General features: G+C 51.1%; 1 protein-coding gene across 2 annotated transcripts in view; it reads left to right on the forward strand.

The window, feature by feature from the left end:
* The first annotated feature begins 13491 nt into the window (after positions 1 to 13491).
* Aacs (acetoacetyl-CoA synthetase) overlaps positions 13492 to 25664 on the forward strand; it is a 38481-nt gene continuing 26308 nt past the window's right edge. For both annotated transcript variants that reach the window (XM_059249029.1, XM_059249030.1), the window contains exons 1-4: positions 13492 to 13755; positions 19677 to 19780; positions 21156 to 21276; positions 25400 to 25513. In XM_059249029.1, the coding sequence (XP_059105012.1) occupies positions 13623 to 13755; positions 19677 to 19780; positions 21156 to 21276; positions 25400 to 25513 (472 nt within the window). In that variant the 5' untranslated portion in view covers positions 13492 to 13622. The remainder of the gene's footprint in view (positions 13756 to 19676; positions 19781 to 21155; positions 21277 to 25399; positions 25514 to 25664) is intronic.

The following is a 25664-nucleotide window of genomic DNA, read 5'->3' on the forward strand; positions in this document are numbered from 1 at the left end:
GCCACCTCAGATGGGTACTGGGAACCGAACTTGAGTCCTGGAAGAGCAGTGCGGACAGCGGCAGTAGCAACCAAAGTGCTCCTGAAGAGTTGCAGAGAGGGGTCAGGGTAGAAACCACAGGAGAAAAGAGAGGGATCCACTGTGAAGATACGAAAACAACACCCGGGGACACAGGGGACCTTGGAGCCGGAAGGATTTTGGAAGCTAAGAAGCATTAAGGGCCAAGCCTGTGGTTATAAGAAATCCTGGGATGGGGTGGTGGGGGTGGTGGGTAGTGCAGGAAGCCAGGGTGTTCATCTCGGCTTGCTTCAGCTAGTGGTGACAGCAGGCAGGTGGTGCCCTCTAGCGTGGCAGGGCTCAGTTTCAGGACCCTTAATGCAACATGGGCTCCGAAGCTAGTGTGGTTCTTGGAAGTTTGAGATTTTTCTTTTTCAACCTTGGGTGTGTCAGGGCTTGTACCTTCCAGGCCCACCAGGTATGAAGATTCTTCAGGTCTCAGCAGCCGGCATTCCAGCCCTCCTGTGAGTCTGTTGGAATGCCTTAGCTCTTAACATCTGCCTTCCATTACAAGTTGCCAGCAGACCCTGGGGTCACACCCTTGGCTTTGAAGGCTTGGCCGCTCTCCGTGATCAGAGCCTACAAGTCTCTTCTTACTTTCTAGCTTCCTCCCTACTTATATCCTTCAGTTGTGTGAGACCCTGTCTTTTAAAAAAAAAGGGGGGGGGCTAGTGAGATAGCTCAGTAAGTAAAGGTCCTTACCGTCAAGTTGGTGACCTGAGTTTGATCCCTAGGACCCACACTGTGGAAGAACAGAATTGACTCCCCTTAGTTTGTCTTCTGACCTCCACATGTTAACCATGGCACGTGTGTACTTACCTACCTACCCACACATACATGGGAGGTGAATATAGTAAAAAAAAAAAAAAAATTATATACATGTGCATGAAATTGTCAAAGAATAAATAAATGTCAGGAGTGCTTACAAATTCAAACAACTTACCACTGATAATAATAGTGGTTTTTGTTATTATTTATTTATTTATTTTGAGATAGGGTTTCTCTGTGTAGCCTTGGCTGTCCTGGAACTCACTCTGTAGACCAGGCAGGCCTCGAACTCACAGAGATCTGCCTCTGCCTCCCAAGTGCTGGGATTAAAGTCATTCGTCACCACAGCCAGCTAGCTGGGTTTTATTTTTTGAGGTAGGATCTTACTGTGTAGCTTTGGCTGGTCTGAGACTCAGAGATCTGCTAGCCTCAGCCTCCTGGGTGCTGTGATTAAAGGCATACACCACCATAATAGCGATTTTTAACAGTTCTTTAATTGTTTAACACTTGCCTCGGGCCCAGGGAGAAACGAGTCCCTCTTACCTGTCTCAGTCTCAGACTCCCTGCACTGTGACACTTATTGCTATCAAGAACTAAGGATCTGGGGCTGGAGAGATGGCTCAGGGCCTAAGAGCACTGGCTGTTCTTCCAGAGGTCCTGAGTTCAAATCCCAGCAACCACATAGTGGCTCACAACCATCTATAATGAGATCTGGTGCCTTCTTATGGCATGTAGTCATATATGCAGGCAGAACACTGTAACACTGTATACATAATAAGTAAGTAAATTAAAAAAAAAGAACTAAGGATCTGACACTTGAGACCCTTGAAAGCTGAAGCCCTGGATGACACTGCCTCCTGCTATTGCTGGATGGACACACACACACACACACACACACACACACACACACACACACACCACCATGCTGCCACTGCCTTCTGCTACCAGAAGAGGTTCTGGATAATGAAAGTGAACAACTTTGGGGATAAAGCCCCCACAGTCACAGCCTTTACCTTGTAAGCCTCAGGCCTTAAGTCTCTGCTTCCAAACGGTTTGTCTACCAGGAGCTGGCCCAGCCCCTGAGCCTTTGGGCACTTAAAAGGAGGGGGACCACCGGACCAGAAAAGTATCTCTTCACTTACCCCAGATTTCTAAGTCGGTAGTGCTGAAGAACCCACTGCCCAATCTGACTCTCGTCTGACCCCCCAGAAACTTGGGACAGTTGTTCATTCCCGCAGGACCATCTATCTGTACTTGTTTCAGAATCTAGAATACGTCTTCCTCCTATGGCAGTCAACAATAACAAGAGTCAGACTGTACATAAGGCCGGTCACTCCTGGCCGGACATGTGCCATAGTGCCGGAAAGCATTGCCTGGTGTGGATGGAGTGCGTCTGGTGTTCTTGCCTACATGGGGGGAAGTGTGGGTAGGGGAAGGGAAGGGAGATATGCTAGAGTAATGCGTTTCCAGGAAATCAGGATGGCAGCGAAGGTGGTCATTCTGTGCTGCTCTGAGTGATGGCAGAGGGCCCGTGTCTTCCCTCAGCTCTCCCTGGCTGAACTTGTACAAGGCTCTGGTAAGAAGGGATTGTCTTTGTCAATAAAGGAGAAAGCCAAGACTCCTGAGCCACAAGTGGCTGGTTCTTCCTGAACTGGCTGCCAGCAGCTCTCATCCACACCACCTTCCTGGAGGCAGGACAGAATTCCACCCCTTATCACTCCAGTACAAAGTGGCATTTGAGGCTCTTTGTTAGTTTTATTTATTTATTTTTTGATAAGGTCTCGCTAGGTAGTTGGAAGCTGGCTTTGAATTCAAGGAGATTGACCCCAGCGGATGTAATCTGTTTCAGCAATAAATAAACAAGATTGCAAACCCTTCAGATCTATTTTGAGTCATGCCTATACACCTATTTGGACCAGCTGGGATGGGGAGGGGGAAAACCAGGGCACCTGCTTTCACTGGGGTCCACCTAAGGGCCCCCTGCCTTTGTTTACCAAAGTACCATGCAGAACGAACAGTACCCAAAGGCTGCCATTCATATTCTACAGAGCCCTAACGTCACCTCACCCTGTCCCATCTGAAGCAGTCCCCTGCTCATGTGACCAGCCACTAACTATGCACCGTCTCCTGGACCTTTTTTTTTTTTTTTTTTTTTTTTTCGGGACAGGGTTTCTCTGTGTAGCTTTGCACCTTTCCTGGAACTCACTTGGTAGCCCAGGCTGGCCTCGAACTCACAGAGATCCGCCCCGATTGCTGGGATTAAAGGCGTGCGCCAACCACCGCCCGGCTATCTCCTGGACCTTTATGTAAAGCATTGGGCTCGGTGGTTTCCCAAGGATCCCCAGGTCCCTCGTGCACGGGCTTGCCCCTGTCGTAGCTCAGCGTGCATATCTAAGCACGTGGCTATCGAAAACCTTTTTTGCCCTGGGGATGTAGGTCAGTGGGTACAATGCTCGCCTAGCATTCAGGAAGTGAGACATGCTAGGAGGATCAGGAGTTAAAAACCAGCCTCGGCTACGTATCGATTTTCAGGCCAGCTTGGGCTGCCTGAAACCCTATGTCTCAAAAAAAAAAAAAAAAAAAAAAAGGCCTTTTGGGGAAGGGGAAATATGATCAAAATATATAAATTATAACATATTGGATGGAAAATTTCTTACATAAGAAAATTTGGAGAAACAAAAAATTTCTCAATTAAAACAAATATATTTTAAGAAGAAAAGCATTTTCCCAGAAGGGCGTCAACTTAGGGCTAAGATCCAGGTTTCCCAAGTTTCCGGACTCTCCCAGGCTGTGAGGTTGTCAAGGTGACAGCCCTGCCAACCTCCCGGGTCCCCGGAAGCTCCGCCCCTCCACCCAGCTCTCATTGGGCACGCCCTTTCCGGGATCCCATTCCGGATTGGCTGAGAGGCGCAGCCCCACGCACCGGAATGCTGTATCATTGGCTGCCGTTCAGGCCGGCTCTTCGCGGCGCTGTGGTCTGGGCTGATGTGGGGCCAGTTCCGCACCAGCCAATCAGCGCGCGATTCGCGTGTGGCGCGTGTCTGTGTTCAGGATCCCTCCGCGGGTCCGGGATGCGGCAGGGGCGTGTCTACTCCGTCTGGGGGAAAAAAGTTCCCCGGGGATAGTGCAGAGCCTGAAATGCACCGCAAGCGAGGTTCCCTTTCCCCGAGGCCAAGAGGGCTGCGGAGTCGCTCTGTGGCAAATCACCTGAATCCCGCCCTGGGTTCCAGCCCTGACACCACCACCACCACCCCCCCCCAAAAAAAAAAAAAACCACAGAGAGATGCTTGGAAACCGAGTACAGGGAAGTTGGAGGCAGGGGCATCAAGTTCAAGGCTATCCTGGGCTACATTGCAAGTCGAGACCAACCTGGGCTACGTGAGACTACGTCTCAAAACCCGAAACACCCCAAAGATAGCAATGGACTGTGGTGTCACAGGACTGTAATCCTCCCTACTTGGGAGGCTGAGACCGGAGGCGCACAAGTTCAAGGCTAGCTTGGGCGGCATAGCCAAGTTCAGGGCCAGCTTGAGCAATTCAGGAAGAGCATTCCTCTTTAGTCTCCTGCCTCTGCCTCTTTAGCATATCTTACCAGCAAGCGCAACCACAACCACCGGCTGAACTTGTCTCAACACAGGACGAAATGAGGGCCCCAGAGACGGCTCAGCAGGTAAAGGTGCTTGTTGCCAAGCCTGAGGACCAGAAGAATTCAATTCCCAGGACCCACATGATGGAAGGAGAGAACTGACTCCAGCGAGTTGTCCTCTGATCTCTGCTGTCGCACATGTCACATACACCCCTGTCCCCCCAAAAAAAATAAATGTGTGTTGGGTAGATGAATCAGTAATTACCAGGGACTGCTGGAGCCACACACACACACCCCATTTTTAAAACGCTGGTTCAGTGGATAAGTGCTTAAGCATGAGGACCTTAGTTCTGATCCCCATAATCCATGTAAAATGCTGGGTATGGTGGTGGATGTCTATAATCCCAGCACTGGGAAGGAGGAAACAGGAGCATTCCTGGGAACACTGGCCAGCCAACTGGTGAGCTCCAGGCTCAGTGAATGATTCTGCCTCAAAAAATAGGGTGGAAGGGCCAGGGGTGGTGGTGCACACCTTTAATGCCAGATGCACAGTGTGAGCGAATGCCTACATATCGTGCACCTTGGCTCCTGCTCCCCCTCTTTCGATACAGATGCCAGCTGAAGACACTGGAGACTTTGTCGGTAAGGACCTTTTCTCTGGAAGCTGTAGCAGAGAGAACTTCAGACTTATGTAAGATGAGGAAAAAGCCAAGTGAAGCCAGAGGGTGTGTGTGCTCACCCCATCTGGTCACCTTTCTCACTCTGAGCAAGTGAGCAGTCTGGAGCAAGCTTCCAGTGACCTGGCTGGCTGGGTGGCTGGCTCAGTGTCTTGAGGGCCAGTAGAAGCAGGAAGACTTATGCCTTGGTATTGGTGCTGGGAACAAGCTGTGCTGCCCGGGTGCAGTTTTTTTTTTAATGGTCCGTCACCTAGCGGAGGGTGCTGTAGAAGGAAGGGATCTGGATGGGGGCTTGGTGAAGAGCAGTTCACCGCCTCTGTGTTGCAGGATGTTGCTGAAAGGGGATAGACAGAAGATAAGAAAGCAAACGTTGTCCTAAGCCCTGTGTAGCACTGCTGCATTCCAGCATCAGGAGGCGGAGGTGGTGAGATTTCAGTGTCATCCTCGGTTATTAAGTGAGTTTACGGGAGAACCCAGTCTCAAAAATAAAAGTCAGGGCTCGGCAACAGCGGCGCACGCCTTTGATCCCAGCACTTAGGCAGGCGGAGCTCTGTGAGTTTGAAGCCAGCCTGGTCTACAGAGCAAGATCCAGGACAGGCACCAAAACTACACAGAGAAACCCTGTCTTGAAAAACCAATAAAATAAAACAAGGGCGGGAGGGATGGCTCAGTGGTGAAGAGGACATATTGTTCTTGTAGAGGACCTGAGTTGGATTCCCAGCATCCTCATCAGGCAGCTCACAGTTGCCTGTAACTTCAGCTCCAGGAGATCTGTTGCCTCTCTGACCTCCTCATAGGTAGACATATGCACACCTCAATAATAAAAAAGTTTTAAACATAAAACAAATGAGAATAGGGCTGGTGGGATGACAGCATGTGACAACCCTGATTGATGACTTGAGGTTGATCCTCAGCTCCCGTGTAGGAGGAGAGAGCTGACTCCTGAAAGTTATCCTCAGAGTCCCACCCACATGCCTTTGGCATGTGCCCCCACTCTCACATACAACAGTAATAAGTAGATATAAGCAAAGCGCAACCCCCACAAATACACCTTATGGATTCCACTCCCACCCGTGTGTCTCTTTCAGTCTCTCGCTCTTGCTCTGTTTCTACACTTCTGGGCTCCAGGAATCCTCCTGCCTCAGCTTCCTGAGTGCTGGGACTATAGGCATGTTCTATATATATATCAGGGGCAAAGAAAAAAAAAAGGCCAAATTGTGTCTGGAGTGTGTTGTTAGTGTACATCCCTACAATTTATATATACCATTCTACAATTCTTTTTTTTTTTTTTTCAAGACAAGGTTTCTCTGTGTAGCTTTGGAGCCTGTCCTGGAACTCGCTCTGTAGACCAGGCTGGCTTCGAACTCACAGAGATCTGCCTGTCTCTGCCTTGAAAGCACTGGGATTAAAGGCGTGTGCCACCACGCCCGGCCATTCTACAATTCTTATCTGATTACTGGCCAGTTCATGATGTCATTATATATTGACTAGGGTGTAGAGGTGTCCTCTCTGGTCTATTATCCATTCCTTGGTTAGCGGACTTTTTAATTATTTCCTGCACATGTGTGTGGGTGTGCACATGCCATGGCACACGTGTGGGGTCAGAGGAATTGAACTTAGATCAATTGAACTTAGATCACTGAGCTTGTTGGGAGGCAACTTGAATCTACTGAGCCTTTTTTTTTTTTTTTGGTTTTTCGAGACAGGGTTTCTCTGTGTAGCTTTGCGCCTTTTCCTGGAACTCACTTGGTAGCCCAGGCTGGCCTTGAACTCACAGAGATCCGCCTGGCTCTGCCTCCCGAGTGCTGGGATTAAAGACGTGCGCCACCACCGCCCGGCCTGAGCCTTTTTTAAAGGACTTTATTTTTAATCTTAGTTTTTCAATTTTTATCTTTAGATTTATACGTATGAGTGCTTTGCTTGCATGTGTGTATGTACGTCATGCATGTGCCAATAGGTAGTTGTGAGCCATCATGTGGGTGTTGGGAACTGAACCCAGGTCTTCTGGAGGAACAGCAAGTGCTCTGAATTGCTGAGCCACCTCTCTAGCCTCCAAGTGTTTGTGGTTTTTTATTTATTAATTTTATTAAAAGTTCTGTATATATCTACCTTTGTAGAATTTATGTGTACCACATACCACATGTGTGCAGGTGCCCCTGAGAGATAGAGTTGGTTGTAAGCCATCTGATATGGGTACTGGGAACCGAACCTGGGTCCTTTGGAAGAGAAGCAAATACTCTTAAGTGCTGACCCATCTCCCTCCAGCTCCTCAAGTGTGTGGTTTTAAGAAGAAAGTTCTGAGGTAGGTGGTGATGGCATACACCTTTAATCCCAGCACTCAGGAGGCAGAGGCAGGCAGATCTCTATGAGTTCAAGGTTAGCCTGGTCTATAGAGTGAGTTCCAGGACAGCCAAGACTACACAGAGAAACCCTGTCTCCGAACAAATAAACAACAACAAACAAAAAAAATAAAAGAAGGAGGAGAATAAAGTTCTGGGGTCTACTTGCCCTGGGCCCTTCTGTAATGGAAACTCAGTGCAGACATTCTCTATCTGGTGGCCCAGAGCTTGGCATCCCAAGATCATCTGGCCTGCCTACCAGCCCAGTGTCACTCAGTCTGCAGGATTTTGCACCGAGTCTGTCTTGGCCTTGTTCCTAATCCTGGAGGCTGATCATTGTGCCCTTGCCTCGGGTGCTTCTGGCTTGAAGGAGTTGGCACCTGCCCTGTTTCCACAGCCCCTGGGGGTGTAGTGGGAGGGTGAAACCACCCACCTTCCTTGGACGACCAGGAAAGGAATCCATCCCACAACTCACCTTGCCTTCCTTTTGGCCTGGTCTGGAGGGCCTACGTCCTGCCTCCGCTCCGACTTGCCTCTGAATCAGAACCTCCTGGGCTGTGCCTCAGGGAAAGTTGGTTTTGTACTAGAGATTTGTTCTCATCTAGTCTGGGCTCTGTGCTTGCCCCAAGCAGCACAGCAGCTGGGTCTGCCATCCAAACGGCTCAGTGCCCAGCTCTTCTAATACATCTACACACAGTGTACTGGCCTAAAGGCTTATGCGCAGATCATACACACACACACACACACACACACACACACACACACACACACACACAGAGAGAGAGAGAGAGAGAGAGAGAGAGAGAGAGAGAGAGAGAGAGAGAGAGAGATTGAGAGAGAGAGATTGATTGAGACAGACCCATTACCCATTAGTAGTTATATCTTCCTGCCCCAGCCAGGTCATGGTCGTGGTCCATGTGGACCTTTGCAATGTCCTTGATGGTGGCAAGTATGCCTCCAAGCCTTTGTGCTTAGTACACTTATGGTTATTCAGGAAGATCAGACACTGTCCGCTGGGCTGGACAGACACTTCACTTCACACATATTACTTCATCCTGTTAAAAATGGTCTTCCAGCCGGGAGGCAGAGGCAGGTGGATCTTGGTGTCTCGGTGTGTTCGAGGCCAGCCTGGTCTACTGAGTGAGTTCCAGGACAGCCAGAGCTACACAGTGAGACCCTGTCTCAAAAAGCAAAAAAAAAAAAAAAAAAAAAAAAAAAGGTTCTTTATGAGTTCATGAGCACAATTTTGAAAAGCTGGTCTCCAACCCATCTTTATTTTTGTTTCTGATAAGGTCTTACTTGGTAGCCCAGGCTGGCCTTGAATTGGCAACGAAGGCAGGTTCAGGAGAGAGACAATTAAGGAGCCACCTTCTAGCTCTGTTGTTTTGTGTGTTATACCGGGGATTGAACCCAGGGCCTTGCACATGCTAGGCAGGCCCCCAGTCCTTTTGTCTCATTTTAAATTTGAAACCTTTTTTTTTCCCATAATATTTTTGAGACAGGGTTTCACATAGCCCAGGCTAGCTTTGAACTCCTGGTCCTTATGCCTCTACCTCCCTAGAGCTTGGATTAGAGATGCACATCGTCACACTGGGTTCGTGTGATGCTGGACATCAAACCCAGGACTTCATGCCAACCACCCTAACAACAGAGCCACATCTCCAGGCCATCTGAAGCCTCTCCTGACTCTTCTTCCCTCTCTCTGTGTTAGGAAGGGTATGGTTGGAGAAGAAGAACCTGGAAGGCTCCTCCAGAAGCGGCGGCACCCCTGGGCAGGTAGTCCTGGGCTGTATGTGTGTCTGGGGCACATTCAAGAGGACGAATATGTAGGTCAGCATCTGGCTATTGTGGTTGTAGCTTATTTCTCCTGGGATTCTCTCACAGGGGCTGCATCAGGCTGGGTGGGCAAGATGGAGGAGTTATTAAAAAAAAAAAAAATGAAGAGCCTATTAGGCGGTTACCATTATCTTACCTCCATGAAGACTGGGAAAAGTTTCTGGACAATCCAGGCTTCCTCAGGGTCCCTGCATGCCACCCTGCAGTGAGCAGCCACTGGGCCCTACTTTTTTTTTTTTGGTTTTGGTTTTTTGAGACAGGGTTTCTCTGTGTAGCTTTGCACCTTTCCTGGATCTCACTCTGTAGACCAGGCTGGCCTTGAACTCACAGAGATCTGCCTGGCTCTGCCTCCCGAGTGCTGGGATTAAAGGCATGCGCCACCACCGCCCGGCTTCTGGGCCCTACTTGAAAGAAATATTTCTCAGTTCCCTCAGACTGTGGCTTTCAGTAGACCAGCCATGGCAGCTGTCTTGACCTAGCCGAACTAGGGTTTGGCTCTCACGGAACCTGCCTTCTGCTCATGAAGGCGTGAGGACCTCTTCCAGGTGAACTAACTTCTGGGTGAAAACATACTTCTCAGACCCCCACTGGAGACAGCGCAGGCACACAGACCCAGCGGTGGGCATGTGACTGGGGTGTGTGGATGTCTATCTGTCTGTGTCTGTCAGGGAGGGGATGCATCTGGAAGCCACTTGTGTGCAGCCTACACCCGGAATGAAGCTGGAATCTCTGTGCGTCTGTCATGATGGGCAGATGGAAACTGGTCACCATCTGCTGGCGTGAGAGCCGGAGAGATGGCTCAGTGGTTAGGAACTCTTGCTGTTCTTCGGGAGGACCTGCATTTGGTTCCCAGCATTGACATCTGGCAGCTCCCAACCATCTGTAACTCTAGTTCCAGGGGAGCTGACTCCCCCTTCTGGCCCACACACATGTGGCATTCACACACACACACACACTCTAGTTCCAGGGGATCTAACTCCCTCTTCTGGCCCACACACATGTGGCCTTCACACTCACACACACACACACACACACACACACACACACACACACAGATACATATACATAAAATCTTTTTTTTTAAAGATTTATTTATTACATATACATATACAGTGTTCTGTATTATGTATCCCTGCAGGTCAGATGAGGGCACCAGATCTCATTATAGATGGTTGTGAACCACCATGTGGTTGCTGGGAATTGAACTCAGGACCTCTGGAAGAGCAGTCAGTGCTCTTAAAACCGCTGAGCCATCTCTCCAGCCCCTTACACATAAAATCTTTTAAAAGATCCAATAGTGGAGGCAAAGGCTTGGTAGGACTCCAGTGAGGCTGACAGGATTGCTAAGAGATCAAGTTGGGATAAGAAATATGAGAGGGGAGGGTCTCAAAACTTGTATACTGTTTGGTTTAGTCCTGGGTTGTATAAGAAAGCAGGCCAGTGATTAAAAAAAAAAAAACAAAAAACAGCTTTTTTTCTTTTCTTTCTTTCTTTCTTCTTCTTTTTTTTTAACCTCAGCTCCTGTTTGGGTTCCTGCCCCGACTTCTCTCAGTGATGGACTGTGACCTAGACGTGCAAACCAAAGAAACCCTCTCCTCCCCAAGTTGCTTTCGGCTTACCACAGCAAACCAGAACAATACAGAACCAACTCACAGTTGGGGTGTATTTGACAGTCCTCTCCATGCCCAGATCCACTGCCCGGAGCCAGCTGCCTGTCTAGGAAGCATCATTGTCTCTTGTAACATTATTTACCTTCAGCCCTGGAATACATGTTGTTCATCTCCAGTGCCTAACAAGGAGATGAAGCCAGGTGTTTAGGTCTTGAGGGCTCTACCTGTGTGAACAGAGTAGCGCGGTTTGGTATGGCCACAGACCAGGGCTGGTTCTTTTTTTTTCTTTTTTTCCCTCGAGACAGGGTTTCTCTGTGTAGCTTTGCGCCTTTCCTGGATCTCACTCTGTAGACCAGGCTGGCCTCGAACTCACAAAGATTCGCCTGGTTCTGCCTCCCGAGTGCTGGGATTAAAGGTGTGCGCTACCACCACTCGGCTCAGTCCTGGTTCTTAAGAGGCTGTAGGCCTCTAGTTTGTCTGCTTTTTTCTTCCCTTCATGGCCCAGGTTCTCTCTTGCCCTCTCCCTCCCTGCAACCTGGGGGAAAGCAGGAAGATCTGCACCAGAGGAAATGTTTCCATTTGTCTTTTACACCCGAGTTCTAGAAGCAAAAGAAATCACCCCCTGGGGCTGGGAAGATGGCTAAGTAGGGCTAATGTCTGCTATACAAGCAAGAGAACCCGGGTTTGATCCTCAGAACTTGTGTGAAAAAAATCCAGGTGTGGTGGCACACATCTGTACTCTCAGTCTTGGAGAGGGGAGGTAAAGGCAGGTGGATTCTTGGTATTGTTGGTCAGCCACTCTGGCTTACTTGGTGAGCCTTGGACTGATGAGAGAGCCTGTCTAAAAAAACCAAAGCGTCGGGCGGTGGTGGCGCACGCCTTTAATCCCAGCACTAGGGAGGCAGAGCCAGGCGGATCTCTGTGAGTTCGAGGCCAGCCTGGTCTACAGAGTGAGTTCCAGGACAGGTTCCAAAAGCTACATAGAGACCTTGTCTCGAAAAACCAAAAACCAAAAACCAAACCAAACCAAACCAAAACAAAAAACACAGCAAGAGGCTGGGGAGATGGCTTAGTGGGTAAAAGCACTGGCTGCTCTTCCAGAAGACCCAGGTTTGATTCCCAAGACCCTCATGGTGGCTCACCACCAACTCTAACTCCAGTCTCAGGAAATCTGACACCCTCTTCTGTCCTCCATGGGCACCAGGTACACACGGGGTACACAGACATATATGCAGGCAAAACACCCACGCACACACCAAACAAACAAACACCCCTCCCCACAAACAAGGTGGGAGCCAGGCACAGTGGCACACACTTTTAATCTCATCAGTTGGGAGGCAGAGGCATGCAGATCTCTGTGAGTTCAAGGTCAGCCTGGTCTACATAGTGAGGCCCTGTTTAAAAAAACAAAAAACAAAATAAAACCAAAGTGCCAACTGAGGAATGAAACTCATGATCACACACACACACACACACACACACACACACACACACACACACACACTTGTTTTCAGGTACTTTAGATACCTGATAGGTAGCAAAACACAAAATAGACTAACATTTAGCATCCAGAAGGTTCCCACCACAGCGGAATCCTCCAAGCATACCTTCCCTCTGCTGGAAACTTCTGATGGCCTCATCCCACCCAGAGTCAAAGTCAACACCTCTGGTGCTCCCCAGGACCAACTTCATGGCGTTGTCTTCTACCCCAGGGCTGTGGTACCAAAGACTTGGGCCTTTTTAGAACATTGACTGTGCACAGTGTTTCTGCCTGGGGGCCTGGACACCAGCTGTTCCCTTTGCTTGCAAACCTCTGTAAGATTTCCCAAAGCTCCCTCCTCTCACTTTTAAGCCACTGGGAGAAGTCACACTGAGCCACATCACTAGCCCTCTATTTTTCTTTTTGTTTGGAGACAGGGCTTTATTTAAGGTTGCCCAGGCTGGTCTTGAACTCACTCAGTAGCAAGGATGACCTTGAAACCCAGACCCTCCTGCCTCTTCCTTCCAAGTGCTGGGATTACAGGGTCTTGCTTTGGGGTCCAGGCTGAAGTGAAACTTACCGTCATTCTCCTGCCTCAGTCTCCAGAGTGCTGGGTTTCAGGCTTGCCCCAGTATATGTCCTGTACTTACCGCTTTTATATTCGGTCCTGAGGATGCACCTGGGGTCTCACTTACTCAGTATCTTTTGTTACACTAATATACCCCCACACATCCATTACAACATCCCTGTGGGTGCGTACACACGACACTGCGCGTTTTGGAGAGGTCTTCCCTCCCCCGCAGGCATCTGCCTGCATGCGTTTCCCGCTTGAGACACCTCCGCGGCTAAGTGACTGCAGAAGGAGCAACTTAATCTTGAATAAATGAATGAATGACTGAATGAATGAACGACCCAACGCAAGGAGGGCAGCACCCAGCAGGTGGTTCTGCAACAGGTGAGGGCGTAGACCATGCTCACCGCGCCTGCGCAGGCGAGCACTTCTTTTTGGCAGCGAGCGCTCCCTGTGCAGGCGCGGCGGAGGGTTACAGCGAAGGGCGTGGTTTCAAGAGGCGTGGTTTTTTATGGAGGCGGGGCGAAGCCTGCGCGGGGGCGTGGCCAGGCCGGGTTCTCCGGCAGGCCCGCGCCGGCGCTGGCTCAGTCTCGCGCTGTCGTTCGTCCACGTTGTGCCCAGCCGCTCGGCGCCTTGCGCTCGACCGCCGTCCTCGGAGTCCCAGCCCGGCAAGGTCCCGGCCACGCAACTCCGCAACCATGTCCAAGCTGGCTCAGCTCGGGCGCGAGGAGATTATGGAGTGCCAGGTGATGTGGGAGCCTGACAGTAAGAAGGACACGCAGATGGACCGCTTCCGGGCGGCCGTGGGTGCCGCCTGCGGCCTGGCGCTGGGTGAGTGTGGGGCACGCGGCTAGTACACCCCCGTCCCGGGCCTTCCCGGAAGCGGTTCCCTCCAGAGAGGCCCGCTCTAGCAGTTTCCAGCCTTAGCAGTTGGGATAAGCCTCGGATGGATGGATGGATGGCCAGTGACCCTGTCTTGGGGTTGGAGAAGCCCCCTGGCCTGGGGATAACTTCTCTAGGGAGGTTCCTCTTTGGTCCCTTGATGAATGCCCAGTGTCCCTGTCCTGGAGTTGGAGGAGCCCCCCATTGTCTTGGGGTCCCTCTCTAGGGAGGTCCTTCCCTGTTGCCATGGGCCTCTGGTGGATGGATGGTCCTGGGGTTAGGAGAGCCCCCTGGCTCATGGCCCTCCTCTAGGAGGTGCTGATCTTTTGATGGTGTATCCTTCACTGTTTTGGGGCGCGTCACCTCATACAGAGGCCTCCCTCCTGGCTTCAGCACCTCCCTGCAGGTGAGGCTCGCCCTCTGGAAGTGGCAAACCCCACGCTGGTTCCTCTGATCTTTTGCTAGGTTTGCCTGTTTGGGAAGTGGCTCCTGGGGTCTTGGACTTCCAGCCTGTGGGGGCTTCTTTCTGGTCTGATGTGCAGTTCTTTTTGAGTTCAAGGGATTCATGTGACAGGCTCTCTCCATCTGCCTTTTCTAGGGACCACCTTGAAATCGTTTCTCCTCCCTCCTCCTTTAAGGTTATGGTAGAGTCCTTTCTTATGTTTAAACTCTCCCAGCCCCAGAGAGACCCTCCCTTCCAGCCACCACCCTGCTCTGTCTAGTTGTGGGTGGGGCAGAGGCCCGTCTCTTGGGTGAGGCTCTTTCCATATTCCCTTCCCAGGGATCCATAGGGCTTGGCTAGTTCTGCCTCCTGCTCTCTCAGGTGTCTGCAGAGAGTTTCCAGCTCAAGGTGGCTTTCTTCTTTATTTTCATCTCTTTTACACCCTGCTCCCCCAACCATAGGGACCCCCTTGTTTCTACTGGTTTCAATGTCTGTCTTGTTCCTAGGATCCCCACCCCCTCAGCTTTCCTGCTTTCTTCTGCATGGTTCACCCTGCTGGCTGGCTGGGGTAATCTTGAAGTGCAGGTCTTTTGTTGATGCTGGGTTCGCAGGCCCTCTACAGTCCCTTGTGGATCGTGGAATTGCAGACTTGCCTCTGGAGAGCCTGGAGATGGAAGTGGGGCCTCCACAGGGTCTCTTTTCTTCACTCACGCGGCTCCGCCCCTTCCCTCTCACCTGGAGACAGGTGTCTGCCTGGTCACCTGCAGGGCTTGCAAGCTGTGCGTGTGATCAGTGTGGGTGTGGGATCGGAGAAGCACCTTAACCCAACTCGATCAGTGTCAGGATTGCATCTGTTTCCTGCCCTCCATTCCGAGCCTGGATTTCATCTGTCAACTCTGCCAGCGCTGCTGATGAAGTACTGATGTGGTGCTCTGTGTGGGCCTGCCACTTCAGAACATCACTCCACTGAGGGCAGCCCTTTGAAGTGGGCCAAAACCTTTCTCCCGTAGCCAGAAAGCAGGAGGGAGCTGTAACCTGACACCCTGCGGGGACCTGGCTGCACCACTTCAGAGCTGTGTGACCAGGAACCAGTCATCCAGTTGCCCTAGGCTGTGGTTTCCTCATCTATAAAAGGAGCATAGTGAGAGGACCAGTGTACCCTGGTGGAGAGATGGCAGGCCCAGTCCTGAGCGTGGACCACTGTGCACTGTCCCCTGGCTGGAGCTTTGCTGAGGAATCCCTTAGTGTTAATATCTTCTCTCCAAGTCTCTGGTGGCTGGTGGGTCCAGGGTGGATCTTTAGAAGGCTCTGTTGACTGTCTTGTGTTTAAAAGTTGGGAGGCTGACCAGCCAGGGTGGCTCACACTCAGGTGCGTAGGCAGGAGGATTGCTATGAGTTCAAAGAGTGCCTGGACTACAGAGAGACCCTGTCTCTGAAACAGTTAGGACGAAATAAAGCTGAGAGGCTGGATATGGGAACCTAGAGCCCGTGGTCTGTCTGTCTGTGCAGTGTTGTCGTCCCAGCGTGCCCCCCCCCCCCCAAACAGCTAGGGGAGGGTGTATGGCACGGCTCCTCCCTTTACCCTTTCCTCCTTTCTCCTTCTTCCCTTTCACCTGCCTGGCCCCGACGTTTGGGGATCCTTCAGGTCTAACTCAAATGCCGTCTTCTGAATGTTGTGGCCTTTCTCCATGCGCTTTTTCGTATTGTTTTGCTCCTGCGTTGCTGGTTCGTGTATGGTGAACATTCTTGTGTAGAGTCAGAGCTCCCTAGCTCTCTCTCTCTCTCTCTCTCTCTCTCTCTCTCTCTTTCTTTTGAGACAGGGTCTCACTATGTAATCCTGGTTAGCTTTGAACTCTATATAGATCAGGCTGGCCTTAAGTTCTCAGAGATCCACTTGCCTCTGCCTCTCAAGCGCTGGGATTAAAAGCAGGCATGCACCAGTACATTTGACTGACTTTGAACTCACGATCCTCCAGCCTATACCTCTTGAGTGTTGAGAGTACAGTCATGCACCATCACATCCCAGTATTTCATTTAAAAACTAAGATTTTTGCCGGGCGGTGGTGGCGCACGCCTTTAATCCCAGCACTCGGGAGGCAGAGCCAGGCGGATCTCTGTGAGTTTGAGGCCAGCCTGGGCTACCAAGTGAGTTCCAGGAAAGGCGCAAAACTATACAGAGAAACCCTGCCTCGAAAAACCGGAAAAAAAACAAAACAAAAAAAAAAAAAACTAAGATTTTTAAATGCTAGCACCTGTTTCAGAGTCTCGGTTGAGTGTTAAACACACTGGACCAAATGTGCCTGTGGTCACCTGGGCCTCAGATTGGCCCCCCTGAGTGGATTCCCGGCTCACCCCCTGGTGTGGCTGAGGTAGGAGACAGCAGTGGAAAAGTTTCCACACAAGGTCCTCAGGTGTGGAGTGCCCTTGTGACTACCAGTTCCCCAGGTTTGTGGTGCTGGCCACACCCCTCAATGATGCTGTGCTGAGTGTACTTCTGTTCTCTCGAGGTCCTAGGGCTTGAACCCAGGGTCTCCCACATGCCAGACAGGGTCTCCTAGTGAGCTGCACTCTAACCCTCTTATTTTTATTTTTATTTCTATTTTTTTTATTTTTATTTTTATTTTTTGGTTTTTCAAGACAGGGTTTCTCTGTGTAGCTTTGCGCCTTTCCTGGGACTCACTTGGTAGTCCAGGCTGGCCTCGAACTCACAGAGATTCACCTGGCTCTGCCTCCCGAGTGCTGGGATTAAAGGTGTGCGCCACCACCACCCGGCTATTTTGTTTTTTTTTTTTTGAGACAGGGTCTCTTTACCTAGCCCTGACTGTCCTAGAAGTAACTATGTAGACCAGGCTGGCCTCGAACTCATGGAGATCAGTCTGCCTCTGCCTCCTGAGTGCTGGGATTAAAGATGTGCCTGGCCAGGGTCGTAAATATTATCCAGGCTGGCTTGGAACTTGCTCTGTAGACCAGGCTTGGCTCTTTTGATCCTCCTGCCTCAGCATCCTGAGTAGCTGGGATTACGGACCCCGAGCCACCAGGCCCAGCCTGAACCCACTTTTATGTTTAGAGTAGACCTCTAGTGTCTAGCCATTCTTAGCAACTTGGGAAGCGTTTTTTTTTTTTTTTTTTTTTTTTTTGCATCCAGAGCGTGCCATTTGTGAGGACCCAGCTGACGAAGCCTGAGGGAGGGAGAGGAGCTGTGGGGCCTGTGTGGCTAGTGTTTCCCACAGGTGCATAGAGCTGTCCCTGGGAGCTGCCCCAGCCCTCTGCCTGCCTGAGGTGCTCCACACTACTGCATATTAACTCTCGTGCTGACTAGCCGTGTATGTATGGACTCCGTATACGTCACCAAGGTGCCATGTGCGCTCTTCATGCAGGCGGAGGGGTGGCACCCATGGTGGACGCCTTTGGGTGCCTTTACTCTGCAGGAGCTGTTCTGGGGCACTTCCTAGGTCCTTACCGTGCCCCAGGGAGAAACTGAGGCTCAGAGGAGGTCAGTAATATCTGAGGTCACTCAGATGTAGGTGTTGGTGTTCTTATGTGTCCTATGGGTTTTCACAACAGCCACATCATTACCCCCATTCATCAGACAAGGGCTCAGAGGTAGGGCAGCTCGCCCCAGGCCATTTGCTCCGAAGTGGCAGAGTGGGTGCTGATCGGAGTCACCCAGCCTGACCTGGAGCCAGAGTGAATTCTTTCACTGGTGTGGGAGAATCTGTAGCCGCTTGTCCACAGTTTGAAGTGACCCATGAGGGAAACCGTCCTGGAGAGGCAGAGTGGCCTGTCTGAGCCTGACCGGCAAAGTCACTAGGTCAGCTCTGGCTTCACTGACCCTGCAGTTTCCCAGCATGCTAGATATCTACTTTGTATACATCCTGCCTGGGGCCCCGGAGGAGGTGAGATCTCGTTGCCATGACCCAGGTCCCTTCTTGGAGTCTGGAGCTGCAAAGTCCCACATCTAGCTCTGCTGTGGCTTTCCCACCTGTGAGCTGGCTCTCTCTGCATCTCCAGCCACTCTGCTTTCCTTATGGCATGTGCCGCCTCCCTCCTCCCTCCCCTCCTCCACCCCCCTCCACCCCCCCTCCCTGTTCTCTGCAGCTGTGCGCTCTTGTCCATTAAGCGCCTTAACCTCTGAGCTGGGGAGCAGCTGCCACACCCAGCTTTTAACTTAGCTGGGCAGGATCTGCAGAGGGGAGCTGCTTTGGATGGCTTTGGATATTTTGTAGCCCACCAGTGCCTGCTGCATTCTCTCTCTGACCTCCAGATATGTTTGTCTTGCAGAGGTTAACAGGGTCTCATAAGCACTGAATTTACTTGCATGTGTTGAAGAGTATTGTTTCAGGTAGTTTGGTTGGGTCTCTTCCACATGCTTGTGTTACGCTTGTAACCCAGGCCCCCCTGAACCCCCTGAGTCTGAGGGAGTGAGTTCCAGGTTTCAGCGGTGCCCCACCCTTGTTGAGAGAGCATGTGGGTTCTCCTGAGCCTACGGGACTGGTCTGCATGTAGGGTATCGTCAATGAAACCGGAAATTTCAGGAGTGGCTAAACCAGGCTCTATTTGTGTGGAGGCTTCTCTCTGGCAGCACTCACCTCTCTCAGTGAGCCCTTTGACTCATGGGACTTTGTCTTTTTCCTACTCGGTGGTCATGAGGATCGAACCCAGGGCCTTGTGAATGCTAGGTAAGTCATCTACCACCGAGCTACATCCCAAATCTTCTCTTTCTTACTTTTGAGACAGGGTCTCAGTCAAGTTGCCCAGGCAGACCTTGAACTCATTCTGTAGCCCAGGTTGGCCTTGAACTTCTCTCCCAGGCTTAGTTTTCAAGGGTAGCTGGAATTCTTGCCCCCAAGCCAGGCCCACATGTTAGTTTTGAGTGAACATAATGTCCTGTTAAGAAAACCTGGAATGCCGGGCTGCTGTGGCGCATGCCTTTAAACCTGGCACTCTGGAAGCAAAGCCAGGCGGATCTCTGTGAGTTCAAGGCCAGCCTGGTCTACAGAGTGAGTTCCAGGACGGCTAGAGCTACTCAGAGAGATCCTGTCTTGAACAACCAGGAAAAAAAAATCTTTAAAACCAGAGACAAATGGATGGTGACTGAGGAATGGCACCCGAGGTTGACCTGTGGCCTCCACATGTTCACACGCACACAAACACACAAAGACACCAGGCTGGGTGTGGTGTTGCCCTCCTGTAGTCCCCAGAGGGCTGTAGCAGGTGGATCAAGAGTTTGAGGCCAGCCTGGGCCACGAAGCCATGAAGGGTTTCGTCCTGAGGTTTAGTTCTCCCAATCATTCAGGGGCGCTGGAGTCACTGAGTCATTGGCATGTGGGGTTCTCAGGCGCCGGGCTTCCCGCTGAGGGGCCACCCTCTGAGGCTGGTCTGAAAGGGGTGCTATTTTTTTATTTTTTTGTTTTTTATTTTTTTTTAGGGAATTATGATGACTTGTACCACTGGTCTGTCCGGTCATATTCGGACTTCTGGGCTGAGTTCTGGAAGTTCAGTGGAATAGTCTACTCCCGAATGTATGACGAGGTAAGTGGGTCTGGCCACGCTCTTGTCTCCTATCATGTCGATTGGGGAATACTGAATCATGTCAGCTTTTAAAACTCCCATGTGTGGGCCAGCAACACGGCTCAGTGGGTAAAGGTGCTTGCTGCCAAGCCTAATGACCTGAGTTTGATTCCCCGGGACCCACATGGTGGAAAGAGAGAGAACTGACTCCTACAAGTTGTCCTCAGACCTCCTCATGTGTTCTGTGATACATGCAACACCCCTTACACATGCATATGTTAAAAATGTAAGAGGTGGCGCCAGGGGTGGGGGGGGGATGATTGGAGAGGTGGCTCAGAGGTTAAAAGCATTATTGGCTGTTCTTCCGAGGATCTGGGTTCAATTCCCAGCATCCATACAGCAGCTCACAACAGCCTGTAACTCCAATTAATGTCTGGCTTCTGACATCCATGTAGGCAAAACACCCCCACATACTATAAAATAAAAAAATTAAAAATAGCACACAGGAGGCTGAAACACGATTGCAAGCTTGGAGCCAGCCTGGGCTACATAGGAAGACCCTCTCTCAAATAACCCTAAACAACATAGCATGAGATGTAGTGTGAGTGTGGCTTTGAAATGGGCAGTCGGAGGTATAAGCACATCCCCATTGTTACGGTTATCTAGATTTTGAGGAGGCCTTCCAGAGAACTTTCATTTCCTCCCGATGGTTAGTGAAAGGATGCCCTGGGGAAGGAGTCCCGTATCTGAAGTGCATTTCACTGTCCATTTGTGGCAAAGCCTTCTGTAAGGCCGATGTGTGGCACTCAGAGGAAGAAACCAAGGGCTCAGCACCAAGGGGAAGGCAGCGTCATTTTTCAGAGAATTATGGGCTGGGGCAGGGCCCCAGGCTTGACTCCTGTTTTTGGTGTGTCTGTGGGCCAGGCCTCTCTACTGATTTCTTTTTCTTCATTTTCTTTTGTGCTGGGGATGAACCCGGGACTACGTGATGCTGAGCAGGCGCTCTGCTACTGAGTCACATCCCAGGTCCAGGCAGTATTGCCCCTTCCTTCTTTTTGAGACAGGGTTTCTCTGTGTAGCCCTGGCCCTCTAGGACTTTCTCTGTAGACCAGGCTGGCCTCAAACTCCTAATCCCCTTGCCTCCACCCCCTGAGTGCTGGCATAACAGGCCTGAACTCCCCACTTCCGGCCTGGGCATTTCCTTTACTTCCTCTTCAGCAACTGTCATAAATAGGTGTTCAGTAAACTCTGTTGTAAGGATTTCCGGGGTTGGCTGCCCTGGGTGCAGGGCTGTGCTGTCTCCACAGGTCAGGGTTGGTGTATGGGTGATGTCATAAGGCTCTGGGCTGAGCCCCCCCCCTCCCCCTCCGGCTCCCTTCTGCTTGTCCCTCTGCAGGTCGTGGACACGTCCAAAGGAATTGCAGATGTCCCCGAGTGGTTCAGGGGCAGCCGCCTCAACTATGCCGAGAACCTCCTGCGGCACAAGGAGAATGACAAAGTCGCCCTTTACGTGGCCAGTGAGTCCCTTGGGTGTCCTGGGTGGTAGATGTGTGTGGCCCTGTGGGCGTGGAGGGGCGGCAGGGAGGGTTCCGGCTGGGTATTAGCATGTTGGTATATGCCCTCCTAGCGTAACAGACACCACTGCTGGGACATGGAGAGGGCTTGGTTAGAGATGGAGTCAAGAGTCGCTTCTTTCTAACATTGTCGTGTGTGTGTGTGTGTGTGTGTGTGTGTGTGTGTGTGTGTGTGTGTTGCATATTTTTGTGTGCATGTGCACCTGTGTGCATATTTGTGTGTGCAGTGCACGTGTGTGTGTGTGTGTGTGTCTGGGCATGCTAGCGTTTGAGTTGTTTCCGGTGGCTGGCTGCTCGCTCCCCTTTGAGGAATAACACTTTCTCCTTTCCAGTCAGGCTGCTTGGTCACTGTGGGGGGCGGGCCTTAGTGGAGTGGGTGGAGCTTCCTGTTAGCTTTCTGTTCACTAGTGTGTCTTTCTGGACAGCACCAATATCTACTACCAGTGAGAGCCCTTAGGGTGCGTCAGGGGCTTGGCTCTAATGCTTCTGAAAAGGATCCCATATGTACTGTGCTCTTGGCTGTCACATGCCTACTGTCTGTCCCGCTCTGACTGCTCAGTTTCCTGGTCTCTCTAGTTTCGAGGCTAGGGGGAGGTGGGAGTGGGGTGATCACTGGGCTTTGTGTAGGACTAAGTGAGCTTGAGTGAGTTTGTTTTTTGTTTTTTGTTTTTCCGAGACAGGGTTTCTCTGTGTAACAGCTCTAGCTGTCCTGGAACTCACTCTGTAGACCAGGCTGGCCTGGAACTCACAGAGATCCACCTGGCTCTGCCTCCCGAGTGCTGGGGTTAGAGGGGTGCGCCCCCAGGCCAGGCTAGCATTAGCTTTTTAAGGTCTGTCTTATGGCCTCATCAGTGTTCCCTGAACACCTATAAGGCCCCACTGCCTGGATGTCTGTGTGGGCATCAGCGGCTTGGGAAGGCCGCTCTGCTCCAGGGCCAGGTTCCTGGTTCAACACCACCTTACCGTCCTCTCTGGACCATATAAACACATGTGCTGTACTTGGTGCTCGGATGCTTCATGAGCACTCCGTTTCTTCCACTGCAAAGTGGGAACGGACTTCAAATCTCAAACCTGAAATCCAAATCTTAACAGATCTTAAATCCTAGACCACAAAACTGGCATACCTGACGGTTAGGTTAGGGGAAACTGAACGGCTTCTCGGGGCTTGTGGTGCCGGTATTCCGGTGGGTACTGAACCAAGGGTGATCCCCCATCCCTCTCAGGCTTCCTTCTCTAAAGCCGCTGGCACTTCAGCCTTCGTGCCCCAGTGAGCGCCGGCAGCCCCTCAGCCCCTCAGCCCCTCAGCCCCTCAGCCCCTCAGCCCCTCAGCCCCTCAGCCCCTCAGCCCGGTGCTGGCTTTATCAGCACAGCCGTCTGCACAGAGCATGCCGTCTCTGAGTATTGTCACCAGGGATAAAAATGGCCGGCATTGCAGACACCGCCCACACCGGGACACCAGTTTGGTGCCTCAGGTTCCACAAGTGAGGAAGCTCCCTCACTTGTGGAATTCCGAACCACAGAGCTCCCTGCCTCAAAGATGCTGATGGTCTAGCGTCTTCCCAAGGCCATTGTTTCTCCTTCGAGGAGGACTCCAGTTCCTCCAGGGCGGTGCAGTCCAGTGGCTGGGCAGGTGACAGATCACCTGACGGCCCATCTCAGACAGGTTTGCCCCTCAGGCCTTGTGGCTTTGGCTGGCTGACAGGGGGCTGGCCCACCCTGCCCGAGGAGGCTGTGAGAGCCTCTCCAAGGCTCCCAGGAGTCCTCACAGCATGCGGCTGGCTCCCCACAGTGGGCCCCTGGGGAGATGCTAGATCTTGTTTTTGTGTTGGGATAGGCACACCTGACCTGAGTCTGCGCTCAATTTTACTTCTGCTTAGAGCAGTGGTTCTCAACCTGGGGGGTCAAGTGATCCTTTCACAGGGGTCACATATCAGCTATTTACATTACGATTCATAAGAGTAGCAAAACTACAGTTATGAAGTAGCAATGAAATAACTTTATGGCTGGGGGTCACCAGGACATGAGGAGCTGTATTAAAGGGTCGCAGCATCAGGAAGGTTGAGAACCACTGACTTAGAGACAGTGTCATTCGCTAAGCGGTCCTGGTTGACCTGGAGCCTGGGTTTGAGGTACCGGGTCAGCTGCTGCAGTGTCTTTTATGACCAAGGCTCAGCGGTCACTCGTGGGTCCCACTGGTCACTTGGGCCGGGCCCGTGGAGCTGAGAGGGGCTGTGTGAGCCACCCGCTCCTCTGCCCTTTTTAGCTTCTCTCCTTTCCTCCATCCTCTTCCTGCCTCTCTCCTTCCCTCCCTTCTTTTTTTTCTTTTTGTGGTGCTGGGAATCAAACCCAGGACGGAACGGCTATTTCTCCTCCTTCGTTTTTCTTTCAAGTGTTTTCCCGGATGTTCTTGCATTTTTCAAATATTAGTATCGCTTTGTTTTCCTCCATGGAACAGCTTGTGTTGTTTACACTGGGGGTGCATTGAATTTGTAAATTAGAATCCACATCCTTATATGTTGAGTTACTCTAGCCAAGCAAAAAAACATCTTCCACCAGAAGTCAGCATGGATGTTTTGGCGTAATTTCTTCGGTGAAGACTCTTGCAAGCCTTGGAGAGGCCCTCATAGTGAGGCCTCTGCAGGCAATAGTCATTATTTAATATTCTTTTTTCTTTTTTGGTGGTGGGCAAGTTAACAAGATCTCACTATGTAGCCCTGGCTGGCCCTGGAACTTGCTATTGTAGACTAGGCTGGCTTTAAACTTAGAGGTCTGCCTGCTTCTGCTTCCTGAGTGCTGGGATTCAGAGTGTGTCCCGCCACACCCAGCTCATTTATTTATTTATTTATTTTAATTCACAATTTAACTTTTGCATTAGCTAGCCAGTAAAAAGATGATTGTTGAAGCCAGACTGAAGGTGGACTGCTACTCAGCAAAGGAAAGGAGTAGTTACTGACAAATGCTGAAAACAGGGTAGACAAGCCCTACGTGTGCCACACTGAGGGACCGTAGAAACTGGTAATCCCGCCTGGCGGTGGTGGCACATGCCTTTAATCCCAGCAGTGGGGAGGCAGAGACAGGCGGATCTCTGGGAGTTTGAGGCCAGCCTGGGCTACAGAGCGAGATCCAGGACAGGCTCCAAAGATACACAGAGAAACCCTGTCTTGAAAAAAACCAAAAAAAAGAAAGAAAGAAAGAAAGAAAGAAAGAAAGAAAGAAAGAAAGAAACTGGTAATCCCAAAGATGGGAGGAGAAAGGCCGCCCACCCAAATCATCACGGCCAAATTAATTAAAGCAAGCTTTTTTATTCCTGTACACGGGCTGCCTTCCTCTAAGGCTGGGTTCAAGAGGTCAGCATTGGATGTGAGGAAGACCAGGTCTTTATAGCTCTGGGGTAGGTAGGGGGTTTCCAAATGAGCGATTTGGCCTGCAAAATGGGTGGAGTTCCAGGGCAGAACAGAAGCATAACAAGTTAGTCCTGCATTCTGAAACAAAGACACGAGGTGGTCTTAACAAGGTAGTCATAACAACAGGTAGTCATAACAACCCTTTGACATGGTTGAACAGGCAGTACAGAACCATTTGTAGTTAAAGCTTGTAGGTGGGGCATAGCCCAATCCTTTCATCACTCAGACTGTCCAGATGGATAGCAGATCGGTGATGCCTGGGGGCAGAGGTGACCGTGAGGGATGTGTGATCACAGGATGGCTCTGGTGATGCTGGCCATGCCGTGAAGTGTCACAGGTGACGGCTGTGCACACACTGTCTCCTTATTGGTTTCCCTGCCGGTCTCCATATCACACTCTTGTTCCTGTATAATATAGAGACTGTGGGGTCCTCGCACCTTCTGTCAGTCTGGTTATTTTAATCAGCTTCTCCTCTTGGGGATCCCGCCTTGTGGTCGGAGCCTGGCTTGTACCGGGCTTGGCTCTGGTGTGGAGCGTGTGGAGCGGCGCCACCCTGGGCCCTGTTCTGCATTTTCCCACGTCCGGGTCCTCTGCTCCTGTCCCTGCTGACTCAGGTCCCTCCCTGCATGGCCTGTGGTTGAGTGGTCCTGTTCTCTTCTCAGGGGAAGGCAGAGAGGAGATTGTGAAGGTGACCTTTGAAGAGCTGCGGCAGCAGGTGGCTCTGTTTGCAGCCGCCATGAGGAAGATGGGCGTGAAGAAAGGGGACCGTGTGGTCGGTAAGGGGCTTCCTCTTTTCTCCTCCTCCTCTCCCCTCTTTCCTTCCCCTCCCTCCCTCCCTACCTCTCTCCCTCCCTCCCTTCCTCCTTTTCTTCCTTCCTTTGGTAAACACCTTTTGGTGCTGTGGTGGTTCGATCCCTAGTACCCAAA

Source organism: Peromyscus eremicus, chromosome 23 (genome assembly GCF_949786415.1).
Source record: "Peromyscus eremicus chromosome 23, PerEre_H2_v1, whole genome shotgun sequence".
Classification (NCBI taxonomy): domain Eukaryota; kingdom Metazoa; phylum Chordata; class Mammalia; order Rodentia; family Cricetidae; genus Peromyscus; species Peromyscus eremicus.